Source organism: Pleurodeles waltl, chromosome 9 (genome assembly GCF_031143425.1).
Source record: "Pleurodeles waltl isolate 20211129_DDA chromosome 9, aPleWal1.hap1.20221129, whole genome shotgun sequence".
In the NCBI taxonomy this organism is placed as follows: domain Eukaryota; kingdom Metazoa; phylum Chordata; class Amphibia; order Caudata; family Salamandridae; genus Pleurodeles; species Pleurodeles waltl.
In genome coordinates, this window is record NC_090448.1 from 51334872 (window position 1) to 51348600 (window position 13729).

Below are 13729 nucleotides of genomic sequence, written 5' to 3' on the forward strand. Positions count from 1 at the left end.
AGTGTATTCTAACGGGCCCTAAAACAAGTGGCCCCAACTCCATGTTCTTTTTTTTTTTTTTTTTTTTTTTTTTAAGAAGTTGAGCTCTTCTCACTTTCGAATAACATCTGTTTCTGGAAATCACCCTGCAGTTATGCATTATAGCCATTAATTGCCCATTTCCCATGGCTGCGTCTAAATCTACTGGCCAGGCAGGCATAATATTTTGAGTCTCTCGATAGCAACAAGAACCATACACTTCCTTTACACCTTGGAGGAGGTCTGTAGACTGTTGGGGTGGGTCTGGCCTTGCTTTGTTCTTTTCACCTTGTAAGAAAATCTTGCAGGATTTATAATGTTTGTTTCTCTTGCTCTGTTTGGCCATAATGATTCTTTCAGTTCCTTTCCCAGAGCCCATTTAGTAGCATTGTTCGTCCCTTAAATCAAGGGGTGTGCAGACTCACACCCCTTAATGTATCTTTGGAAAAATATGGCAGCTGCCTCCCACGCAGAAGATTTGATTGTGCAACACCAACAGCCTATAGAGGCGACTGATCGAACAGTAGACGGACCCTAAGTACTCACCATCACAATGGCTACCCATCTTATCTTTACACTTGCCTCCCTAATTATACCATGGTCGATCATAACATCTCTTATGGATATTTTGAAAACCTAGCAGGGATCCAGCCCACCTAGACCTGTGGTGGGCACCCCTGACTTGAGTAGTGTCAAACGTGTTGATATAGCGCTGCAATTGTTAAAATATGTCTTCCTGTTTGAACAATGCGTCCAAAATTGAGTGTATCAAGTGTCCGAATGAGAAAACATTTTTACTTTTTTCTCAGCGTATATTACTCATTTATTAATTAACATTTGGCATGCTAATGGTGAATGGGCGTAATGTGGTGAATGGTTTCTGAAAACTCCAAGGTGATTGTGTTTGAACTGCAGCTCTACTTGCATCTGTTTGATTTTAGAAGAATTAATTCATCATGTGGGGAAGAATGCTTATTGGGGGGCGTGGGGGGATGGTTCTAAACCCTAAAGATGCTTCTCTTACAAAGTATGAGATGTCAGAATTATATGGCTTGTGCTTGTTTCACCTGAAGGGACAGCATGCTTGTTCATATTCAGAGCAGCAGTTGAGGTGACCAAGAAATTCATTTCGCAGCGTGAATCTGATCTAGATTCACATGCATTATTCCGCTGTTTACTGGTTATTTCCAGAAAGATTTTTTTTTTTTAAATAATTGTGGGTTTCTCTCATAGGCGGAGCTACATTTATGCACTATAACATGGACTGCAAGGCCATAAACCTTCAGTACACATCTGCCATCTTTAGATTCTTTTTTTCGGACATGGATTTGGAAGGGTGACTGTAAGGAAATGCCTCCTTGGCATGGTTGCCCCCTGACTTTTTGCCTTTGCTGATGCTATGTTTACAATTGAAAGTGTGCTGAGGCCTGCTAACCAGGCCCCAGCACCAGTGTTCTTTCCCTAACCTGTACTTTTGTATCCACAATTGGCAGACCCTGGCATCCAGATAAGTCCCTTGTAACTGGTACTTCTAGTACCAAGGGCCCTGATGCCAAGGAAGGTCTCTAAGGGCTGCAGCATGTCTTATGCCACCCTGGAGACCTCTCACTCAGCACAGACACACTGCTTACCAGCTTGTGTGTGCTAGTGAGGACAAAACGAGTAAGTCGACATGGCACTCCCCTCAGGGTGCCATGCCAGCCTCTCACTGCCTATGCAGTATAGGTAAGACACCCCTCTAGCAGGCCTTACAGCCCTAAGGCAGGGTGCACTATACCATAGGTGAGGGTACCAGTGCATGAGCATGGTACCCCTACAGTGTCTAAACAAAACCTTAGACATTGTAAGTGCAGGGTAGCCATAAGAGTATTTGGTCTGGGAGTCTGTCAAACACGAACTCCACAGCACCATAATGGCTACACTGAAAACTGGGAAGTTTGGTATCAAACTTCTCAGCACAATAAATGCACACTGATGCCAGTGTACATTTTATTGTAAAATACACCACAGAGGGCACCTTAGAGGTGCCCCCTGAAACTTAACCGACTATCTGTGTAGGCTGACTAGTTTTAGCAGCCTGCCACACCAGAGACATGTTGCTGGCCCCATGGGGAGAGTGCCTTTGTCACTCTGAGGCCAGTAACAAAGCCTGCACTGGGTGGAGATGCTAACACCTCCCCCAGGCAGGAATTGTCACACCTGGCGGTGAGCCTCAAAGGCTCACCTCCTTTGTGCCAACCCAGCAGGACACTCCAGCTAGTGGAGTTGCCCGCCCCCTCCGGCCAGGCCCCACTTTTGGCGGCAAGGCCGGAGAAAATAATGAGAAAAACAAGGAGGAGTCACTGGCCAGTCAGGACAGCCCCTAAGGTGTCCTGAGCTGAAGTGACTCTAACTTTTAGAAATCCTCCATCTTGCAGATGGAGGATTCCCCCAATAGGGTTAGGATTGTGACCCCCTCCCCTTGGGAGGAGGCACAAAGAGGGTGTACCCACCCTCAGGGCTAGTAGCCATTGGCTACTAACCCCCCAGACCTAAACACGCCCTTAAATTTAGTATTTAAGGGCTACCCTGAACCCTAGAAAATTAGATTCCTGCAACTACAAGAAGGACTGCCCAGCTGAAAACCCCTGCAGCGGAAGACCAGAAGACGACAACTGCCTTGGCTCCAGAAACTCACCGGCCTGTCTCCTGCCTTCCAAAGATCCTGCTCCAGCGACGCCTTCCAAAGGGACCAGCGACCTCGACATCCTCTGAGGACTGCCCCTGCTTCGAAAAGACAAGAAACTCCCGAGGACAGCGGACCTGCTCCAAGAAAAGCTGCAACTTTGTTTCCAGCAGCCTTAAAGAACCCTGCAAGCTCCCCGCAAGAAGCGTGAGACTTGCAACACTGCACCCGGCGACCCCGACTCGGCTGGTAGAGAACCGACACCTCAGGAGGGACCCCAGGACTACTCTGATACTGTGAGTACCAAAACCTGTCCCCCCTGAGCCCCCACAGCGCCGCCTGCAGAGGGAATCCCGAGGCTTCCCCTGACCGCGACTCTTTGAATCCAAAGTCCCGACACCTGGGAGAGACCCTGCACCCGCAGCCCCCAGGACCTGAAGGACCGGACTTTCACTGGAGAAGTGACCCCCAGGAGTCCCTCTCCCTTGATCAAGTGGAGGTTTCCCCGAGGAACCCCCCCCCCCTTGCCTGCCTGCAGCGCTGAAGAGATCCCTAGATCTCCCATTGACTTCCATTATAAACCCGACGCTTGTTTCTACACTGCACCCGGCCGCCCCCGCGCTGCTGAGGGTGAAATTTCTGTGTGGGCTTGTGTCCCCCCCGGTGCCCTACAAAACCCCCCTGGTCTGCCCTCCGAAGACGCGGGTACTTACCTGCAAGCAGGCCGGAACCGGGGCACCCCCTTCTCTCCATTCTAGCCTATGTGTTTTGGGCACCACTTTGAACTCTGCACCTGACCGGCCCTGAGCTGCTGGTGTGGTGACTTTGGGGTTGCTCTGAACCCCCAACGGTGGGCTACCTTGGACCAAGAACTAAGCCCTGTAAGTGTCTTACTTACCTGGTTAACCTAACAAATACTTACCTCCCCTAGGAACTGTGAAAATTGCACTGTGTCCACTTTTTAAACAGCTATTTGTGAATAACTTGAAAAGTATACATGCAATTTTGATGATTTGAAGTTCCTAAAGTACTTACCTGCAATACCTTTCGAATGAGATATTACATGTAGAATTTGAACCTGTGGTTCTTAAAATAAACTAAGAAAATATATTTTTCTATACAAAAACCTATTGGCTGGATTTGTCTCTGAGTGTGTGTACCTCATTTATTGTCTATGTGTATGTACAACAAATGCTTAACACTACTCCTTGGATAAGCCTACTGCTCGACCACACTACCACAAAATAGAGCATTAGTATTATCTCTTTTTGCCACTATCTTACCTCTAAGGGGAACCCTTGGACTCTGTGCATGCTATTCCTTACTTTGAAATAGCACATACAGAGCCAACTTCCTACAGTGACAGAGTAGCGAGTCCGGGAGTCCTGGTTGTAAAATAGACTAGATGCCTCCAAACCTTTTCTGCCTTTGCTTATTTCTGTCGGTCTACCACATTGCTGCAGTTAAACGCAGTAGACGCAATCCACTTTAACTGATACCAAAGCCGCTGATTTGCGCCTACACTGTTATATTGCCTACCAAAAGTGCAGGCAAGATGTGCAGAATAAATGAGCCTGGGCCGTGCCTTGTGCCTTTCAGTTGACCTCTGTGTTCTGCAGACTTTCTCTCTTTCCCAGTTTGTGTAATTTTGTTGCATTTTGTGATGTGTGGTTATGAACGAGCATTGACTTATGCTGTTTTCTTATTTTTTTTTTTTTTCTCTGCTAACCCTAAGGCCAAAACTTTAGACTGCAATTGACTTGTTACTTCTCACCCTTTTGCCAGGAGTGTGCCGGCGAGCCCCTGTTCATGCTGTACTGTGCCATCAAGCAGCAGATGGAGAAGGGACCCATCGACGCCATTACCGGCGAGGCCCGCTACTCCCTCAGCGAAGACAAGCTGATCCGGCAGCAAATTGACTACAAAATGCTGGTTAGTGCAAGCGAGAACCTCACAAGAGGAGGACTTGATGCCTTAATCAGGGCTGTTAAGTGCATCTTTTCACACGAAGTGTTTAAAGTGCTGAGGTGCTTAAGCAGAGAGCAGTGTGTTTTTCATTTGTCTCTCTCTCTTTCTTTCTCTCCCTATCTGTCGTACCAAACACTAATCTGCCCTGCTCACTTAATGGATTGAAGAAACCTTGCCTTGATGAAGTCGCGCTCAGCGACGAGCCATGTTGCCGTTCACCGCAAGTAAGTTTCTTCGCAGCACCTTTTGCTCCTGCTCCCACTTTAATCAACAGAACCCGTTGACTTAGAGCTAGTCCTTTTCCCGACTGGTTGAGAGTGAACTCTTCCAAGATATTGTTGTGGCTGGTTTCTTCAATCCATTTTGTGTACCAGAGTTGGCTGAGTTGCCTAGGCCTCCGTCTCTTGGTTGTACGCATGTGCATCTCTGCTTTTTTTACCCCCTTGGCATGGATAGGTTGACAATTCTTTTGTGAATGCTCGTGTTTCACATACTAGTTGAGGATCCTTACACAGCTTGTCTAATGAGCTGTCACTTTTGTGCATGTCTAATCAAATTGATTATTAACCATTAAGTGAGACATTGCTCAAAGTTTGTACTAAAATTCTTTTTTTTGGGGGGGGGGGGGGGGGGGGGGATTGCAGATATTCATCAGTTTACGTTGTTGTGAAAATTGAGTATTTGGAATGTCCAAAAGACAAATTGGAATTCTGATTTAGTGGCTTGAAATTTTACTTCTGAATCCTCCATTTCTTTTAACTGAGTAATTGGGAATTTGAATATTTAACAATTCCTGTGATTCTGGTTCCTGTGCTTATAGTTCCAACACATCTATTTACTAACCCCTCTAACCCCTTGTGTTAGGCAGCACCTCACTACATTGCTGGTTTCACAAGACCTGTTAAATTGAGCCCAGTGTGAAAAACTAGTGAAGAATCGTAGCTCAATGTAGGGGTTCTTTTGTACGTTCTAGGAATATTCCGTTTTATGTTTCGTGTTCTTCAAAGACAAATAGTTATAACGTTGCACTGAAGCTAAATCATTTGTGAGCTGAGAACATTCATGAGGTGCTCAGAGCATTAGTTTCCTGATTAATTAATGCACATCATGGCCTATTGAAGTTTTAGTGCATTGATGCAAGGATGGTTCATTGTCACTGGGCAATGCTCTCGGCCTCTGTAGGAGGCCAAAATAATGTATACATGTACATTCTTGAGGCTAGCAGAGAAGATAAGGATGTTGCAGTCCACCCAACAGACCCTCCTTGTAATCATCCTCTGTAGCATCTGTGACCGGACTATAACAGACGGTCACGTTATATTCTGGATGCAATTGTACGCTTCCTAGATCAGAAGAATAATATGCAGTATACGCTGATTGGTATGTCAACACTCTGTGTAGCATTGCTCCCATCCTGCTTTTTAAGCTCTTCTGTTGGTGCCAATAATTTTCTGCACCTTTTCCCACAAATAGAAAGCTATTTATTTGTGTTAAGTAATTGATTTCCTTTTAGGAACTATTAAAGACAGAATTGCCCCCACTATTTTAAGAATGACCAGGACATAAAATTTGGAAGGGGAATTGGGCAAGAGTGCAGAGACTCTGCTGTCAAGTAGACGTACAGATGTCACTAAAGGAAGAGGTCTATAGAAAACTTAAAGGGGATTTTAAGTGTGCTAAAGGAAGTGAGTTTAAGGCAGGGCTTAAGCAGTGTATTTTAAAATGGGCTAGAGGTAAAGATTTTCAGGTAGGCTTGAGTGGAGGATCTTGAGTAGTACTAAAGGAAAATAATTTAAGATCGAGCAAGAGGAGAAAAATTAGGATGGTGGTAAAAGAAGAGATTTTAAGATTGCAGTAGTGGGAAGGATTCTAAGTTGGTCTTAATGTAAGAGATTTCATGGTGGTACTAAGAGAAGAAATTTAGAGATGCAGCTAGATGGAAAGATTTGAAGATGGTGCTGTGGCATGAGATTTTAAAGTGAGATGAAAGGAATAGACCTTCCGGTGATGCAGTGATGACATATTTAAAGATGGTGCTAAAGGAATAGGTTTTATGATGCTGCTTAAGGGAAAGTTTGGGGCCCAGAAAAGCCTAGGACAGGAAAAGATTCTTTCACTAACCTAATAAGGGAAGAAAATGAAAGTGGATAGAGAATTAAAAGGAGACTCAAGGTGTGGAGCAGGGTTGGCGTGCTGGTGATGGCAAACAATGTAAAGATAAAAGGAACGCAGGAAGAATTTGGGTTCGTAGAAATGTTGGTGGAAAGCAGACGTAAAGGTTGGGGATGGCCAGCTGACAAATATGATAAGGGGTCCTGGCAATTGATTCTTACGTGTAAGCCCGGGAACAATGGGTGACACTCAGAAGTCTGTTCTTTTTTCTCACACCTGAAGTTTGCGAAAACTCTAGCAGATGACTGGGCTTGTGGCAGGACGAACTTCTCGGTTGGTGGACGAAAAAAATACCATTCCTTCTACAAGGATTGAAAGAAAAACATTTCTAATTAAGAGTACCAGAAATTGTATTAAAATATTCTATGCTCCAACCAAGACATCCTACTACTAGTCTCCCTTCTCTCTAACAGTGGGCCATAGTGTGTTTTAGGGACAATCTGACACCTCCTTGTGGACACGGTCCTCAGTCGATTTGTCGTGGTGTTATGCGGACGTAAAAATAAGATATTGAAGTACATTAAAAACTCACAAGTGGAGTAGTGCATCAGTCTATGAATTTAGCTGTTTGTACCATGAGGAAGACGCTGCAAGAGTTGTATCCACATTTCGTGTTCCGTGAGTTCCTTCTTTAATTTTGATCATTCCTCCAAGCAGTAACTGAAGGGATGGAAAGCTTGGCATGCATCACAAGGTTTGGGGCAGGCAGCATCATTTGGCTTTACGTCTCGCTTGCAGCAAGAGGTAGACGTGCCTCTCCATCCTAGCAAACTCAGTTCTTTGAACAAAACCTTAATACCTCTCCTTAGCAGTTTGTAATCACTGTCCTTTGATTTCAGTTATTTAGGAAGCCACGTCCATTCGGGGTTCCATTGTCGATTTATGAATGTTTTAAACAGTGGTAAAATTAATTTGTTGCCAGTTCACACACATCACGGGTCAGGAGTAACAGTTCTGCTTTGGATGACATAAAACCAGATGAATGGAGGCAATTTTGTGATCTTTAGACCTGCATGCTTAGTGTTTACCATACTTTCAGTGAGGCAGCTTTGAAACTCTCAGCCTTTTATGAGTTTACTAACTTTGATGTCATCACAAGCCACAAGGCGCTTTAAACGGCAGCGACATGTTTAGATTTTGTTTTCTACCATGGACGACGGACCTTGTAATGGAGTTGGTTTAAGCCATACTGTGGGTTATAGGTGTACTTTCTGTTTTGTAAATTTTTGCACCTCTTTAAGTTTTCTACACTTCTACACTTTCGGATAAGTTTTGACATATTTCTAAGTTTCGTAATTCTATAAAATGTCTAAGATTCTGGTTTTTTATTTATTGAAAGTTGCAGAAAAATGCTACTGTATGCCTAAATTTGGTTTGGTGCAAGTATCTGAAAGTATCTGCATACTCATCCAAAATAGAGAATGTGGATTAGGCGAATGTAAGCACAGAATTTGCATATGAGAATGTCCTGAAGGCAACCTTTGTGTAAGTTTCTTCCTGGACTTCTTATGGCATGGGGTCTCACTTAATTTTCAATGGAAGTTAATATCTGGCAGTAGGTTTGATAACAAAGGTTTTTGTTCACTTGACTGAGACTTCTCAGAGTCATGGAACTTATACCAGATTGGAATACGAGGAGTTGTCTGGGAGGATGTCTGTAGCACTTATTTCTATTCATGAGCTTAAGTGAATGTGACTAGGTTGAGCTAAATTCCAGTTTTGGGGTTTTCAAATAATGCACCAATGAAATTGTCATGAGACCGGTTCGCTGTACACAAATGTGTTTGCTCCTCCTCCTGCGTTAATATTTAATGCTGGGGCTGCCTCCTATTTTTTTTTTTTTTTACTTTGCACTTTTGAAAGTGTGCGCAATGCATGTCATAACTGAGGATGGAACACTCCCTCCAGCCACTTTTTCCATTCTACCCCAAAACGTACAAGATTTTTTGTAGCGTGTATACAGCGTAAGTGAAACACTGCATGGGCTATATGAACCTGTCTATACTGGAGATCCTCAGAGGGTGTGCCATGCATACAGAGCTTCCTATTCTGAGGTGGAATTTTGAACAGGTAAGAGGTTCCCACCTGTCTACGTAGATCTGATGTGAAGGGCTAGTTTAGAGCTTGCTTAGAGAAGGCTTTGCCATTACAATGGTTTTCTCTTTGTAGAGAGATATTAGCAAGTGTTGTAGATACTTGGTTTGAATGAGGTCCCACGCTTTCCCGTAACTTATCATCCTCCCGGGTTGGTCTCTGAGGCCAGGGAAATGGTGCAGAGCCTCCAGCCTGGACTCTGGCTTTATAGGGATTAGTTATCCACTTAATTGCCAAAGCATGGGTCTACTTACTCCACTTTCACCTGTGTTGTGAGGCGTGAGGTGAAACGGTCACTTGGAAAGAAAAATCTGCACAAGGGTCCTTTTGTTGTTCAGACCTCCCAAGTTCAGCAGGTTCTTCCTTGAGATTAGCTTCAAAGTCTTTGAGGCATTATGGGCCACGTTCTCGCATTCCACCAAGGTGAAAAGCTGCAAGGACATAGAGGTGTTCTTAGAAGTAAAGCTGGCGTGCACTCAGGCCACAGTAGGTGTTAGCAGCAGGGAAAACCTTCTACCCAGAGGGATTGGCCTTGAATTAAAAAGCTCCGTCCTCGTTGGCCTCTCATTTTCCACTCTTTCTTCAGACAATTAAATAAATGATGATGAAGCAGCAGCTAATGTAATTAGGACCATGCAAATCAATCAGCATTGGGTATATTGGGTCCACAAACCAGATGTGGTGCAAACCTCCTTTAAAAAAAAAATAAAAAAAAATAAAAAAACAACAACAAAAAACACTGCCCTCCCTGTGACCAGCACCATCAAAGACATGCAGGCCTCAGTCAGATGAAGAGGGCTTTGGGGGCTGGAATTTTTCCTGAGTCTAATAAGTTCACTTGATTTCTTCCTTCCCTTCCCACATAGTCTTGGGGTTTTGGTAGAAGTAAAGATTTTTCTTTGTGCCACAGTTTCCTCACCAGAAAAATGTCTTCTGCTAGAGGTTCTAATTTTGTAAAATAGCAAGGACCTTCAGCTGTAAATGTGCACAAAGGGTGAGAAGCTAGGACTGCCAAAACGTGGACGATGAGCACCATCTAGCACATAACTGAATGCCGCGGGCACAGCACATGTTATGTTATAATTGCCTGTATAGCGCTTAAACTGCTCAAAGGCCTCATAGCGCTCATGGCTAGAATGCTTAAGAATAACACTCAAGACCCTTGGTACCAACTCAGCATCTTAATTTCAGTCTTGATTCCTCTCCTTGGATCATCTCTAAGTACCAAGTAGCGTTACCGGTTCATCATCACTAGAAAAGATTGAAAATCTCTCCATGAAAGGAGCCCTGATGTGGCACAGACTGACCGTGCAAGCCAGCTCATTCACAGTTCGTCATTGTCATGAATACAGATTCCCTCTCACTTCATCCTCTTGGCTTAAGCGTTCTCCAAGCAGAAGATATGGGGTAGGTGCCCTGACTAGGCTGTTTAAACACCTTGTGATCCCCTGTGAAAATTACATCAAGATAGTATTGACCAGTGCTTCAGATGTTTGCCATTGTTTCCACCATGCTTGGTGCTTTAGGACAATCAGAATATACAGCATATGCGTCCAAATGACAACCAGTTGAAGCAGTTCTCAGCATCTGGCCAGTTGAAGTCAAGTTGTCCTTTCCAAACTCCCCTTTAGGTTCCTATGGACAAAGATTGTTCACAAGTCAATGATGTCCTACTGGCCCTAAACCACACTTGGAGATTAATGACAGTCTTTAAAGTAAATGTTATGATTCAGAAGGGTCTCCATGCTCCTTTAAATATTTATTTAAATGTTTTTCAAAATGACAGTCTTCTCATAGCATCTGCTTTGTGGCACTCATAACATACTGGGGCAATACTTTACATGTCTGGTCCATATATGTTGAGTCCACTCGTCAGTCCATCCTTCCAGGTCCTGAGTCTACTGATCCTACTTCTCTTTCTGGGTTTACCGATCTACGCTGTCCTTTACCTTCTGGTGGTCCTTCTCTCCCAGGACTTGCCTTCCTTCACCATACGAGTCACCAGTTGCCCTACTCCCTTCTGGACCAACTGCTCCTCCAGAGGCAATGACTGACCAACTACATTGTCCCCTAAGCTGTCTCCCCTTGACATCAGGCTAGCCCTTTGTTACTCTGCCTAGCAAAACATTACCAGAACTAACAAAACCTTTAAACAACTTTCACAGTATCATTCCTAGCTGATGCTGTCCACAGAGGAAAAAAACTTCTTTCAATGTGTTCCTCTGTCTTCTGACTTGAAATGATTCCAAATCTAAGAAACGTTTCTTTCACAACACCATGGCAGCATGTGTGAACTACATTGTCAAGTAGGAAAAAAATGAAATTCTCTATTACTGCTGTATAAAATTTTGAACTCAAATTTCTTCTTTAGTTTGCCTTTCAATTGTTACTTGGATGCCACCATCTTAAATTCAGCAAATATTTTAGCTCCTGAAATTAAAGAATGAGCCATCTCTGTCCACCTACCAATCCCACCTCTGCACCCAGGGCCAAGTGGACCAATCGGCACCGATCCCCGACCGTACGAACTGTCCACATTACTTGGAGAGTCTAGAATGCCTCCCCACTTCATAAATGGTTCACTCTTTGGGTGGGAAGGTACTCCCATCACATTGAATTTTCCAGTGGTGCTGTTAAAGTGTGCTGTACTTGGATGGAGAGGCTGCAATGATTAGGTGTCTGTGCTTTTTGTAGTGTGGTCGATCTACTGCGTTTTTCATTCTAAAGGCGACTATTCAAAGTCCTGCTTTTCTTTCCCCAACAGACATTGAACTGTGTGAACCCAGAAAATGAGAACGCCCCAGAGATCCCAGTCAAGGTGCTGAACTGTGACACCATCACACAGGTGAAGGAGAAGCTCCTGGACGCGGTCTACAAAGGCGTGCCGTATTCACAGCGACCGAAGGCCAGCGACATGGATCTAGGTAAGATAGCAGAGAGTTTAAGGCCCGATGTGGTGGAGCATGTGGTATGCCAGCGGCAGATCTTGGTGCAATGCCTCCTTTTCCTACAGGGAACTATCTGGGGAGGCTGTCATGATATTTACACCATCGCTCATCCTTGTAACTGGATTGTCAACCTTGAGCCAGAAACCTTGTAGTACCAGCATTCCTGGCACACATTTTCCTTTTTCACTAATGAATTGTGACTGCCAGCTTGTTTACTATCCATAGAGAGAGAAGTCGGATTGAGACTGCTTGGGGGTCCTCAACTCCAGTGTGTACATGAGTTGTTTGAGGTTTTTGCTTTTTCTGCAGCCTAGCCCACTGAAGTTCAGACCCTTCCTCTGCAATACAGCCCTGATCACAAACCATGCCCTGCGGTTCAGACCACCTGCCCTGGAGGTGTACCAACCCGTATTTTTACATGTTGCTATGTCATCTGATGGTCCAGAGTTCTCCCTCTCCTTCACGTTACTGCAGTATATCGTTGTCCAGTGCTCCCACTTCATTTGTTGTTTTTAAATGGTGGAATATTGTGGTTAATGTACCTCGTGGTGTCAGTGTGGGTTTTGTCTACCACAGCCTCAGGCCAGTATTAATTTAGTGTGTTCAGCTCACCTTGGCCTAATTTTATTTCCTCCATTTTACTCTTTTTATCTACATTAATCCTAGCCCTTTTGACAGAAATAACTGATACAATTTTTGGGCTGCGAATTACACTTAAAGTTCTGATTGCAGCTTAATGGTGGACAATTGAAGCAAGTTTTTCAGAAGTTTATCATGTGGTGTGCTCCCATGTTGCCTGATCCTGCGTCAGTCAAGCTGCAGCAGTCTACCACAGTTTTTGGAGGACCTGGAGCATAGAGTTTGTCGCATTCTGCCTCGGTGTTAAACTTGTAACCTGTTGCTTTCTCAAATTCTGCATCATTTACAGAGTGGCGGCAGGGGAGGATGGCACGGATCATACTGCAGGACGAAGACGTTACAACCAAGATAGACAATGACTGGAAAAGGCTAAACACCTTGGCACATTATCAGGTGAGGATGGTCTCTTTCTGGGTGGACACAGATGGGTATGGTACAGTCTACCAGGTTGGCAAAACCACGACATCTGTACTTGTTGCAGTGTTACTGAGGGGATCGTCCACATTTCCTTTGGCCTTTGCCATTAAAGGGCAGGTGTGAAACTTTCCTGGTAAGTTGACTTCGTTTCAGGGAGGGGATCACATATGTGAAAACACTAATGTCCAGGGAAGTTGTCTGCCAACTATCAGAAAAGCAGGAACACACAGAGGTGCTCGTTTGTGCAAACGTTTGTAAAGAAATTGATTGCAAACAACATGACAGGGCTGCGTAAGTGCAGTAATGTTGGTCATGGGGGGTGACTATTAGGCTGCTTAGAGAAAGTGCAGTGATCGGACTGTGAGTGTCCACCTACAGTGTGGTCCTATTTGAGCACAGAATCAAGTGTCACCGTTAAGAGATGCCGTAATAGTGCTTCTGTGCTGTGGATCACAGCTGGGAGCTTGTACAGCTGCTGTCTGGCAGCACAGGGGCAGTGATCAGTGCTAGAAGCCTACCAAGCTTCTACAGCGCATGCCCGAGTGGCTAATCTAAGGGGCATGTAGGGTTCTAGCTCGATGCTTGTCTTTCTCAGAGTCATTGGTAGTTGGTAACAGCCTAGAGGGTGCCTGATCTAGGAACAGGGATGTTAAACATGCGTTAGATGGGAATGGAAGAATCCGTGCAGCATTTGAGGTCTGAGGGTAACATTTCCTGAGGGTTCTTTTATAAAATGCTGAATCTGTCCTTTCAGCATTTGAGTTAAACAGTTATGTAGAGAATTCGAGCTGAATCATGTCAGGTGCGA

At 44.5% G+C, this 13729-nt stretch overlaps 1 protein-coding gene across 5 annotated transcripts in view; it reads left to right on the forward strand.

Moving 5' to 3' along the window:
• PLXNA1 (plexin A1) overlaps positions 1-13729 on the forward strand; it is a 559827-nt gene that overhangs the window by 513472 nt on the left and 32626 nt on the right. For 3 of the 5 annotated variants that reach the window (XM_069206270.1, XM_069206268.1, XM_069206271.1), the window contains exons 24-26: positions 4469-4615; positions 11682-11841; positions 12794-12897. In XM_069206270.1, coding sequence (XP_069062371.1) covers positions 4469-4615; positions 11682-11841; positions 12794-12897 — 411 coding nt within the window. Of the gene's footprint in view, positions 1-4468; positions 4616-4818; positions 4876-11681; positions 11842-12793; positions 12898-13729 lie in introns of all 5 variants that reach the window. The other 2 variants (XM_069206269.1, XM_069206267.1) reach the window with 1 other exon arrangement.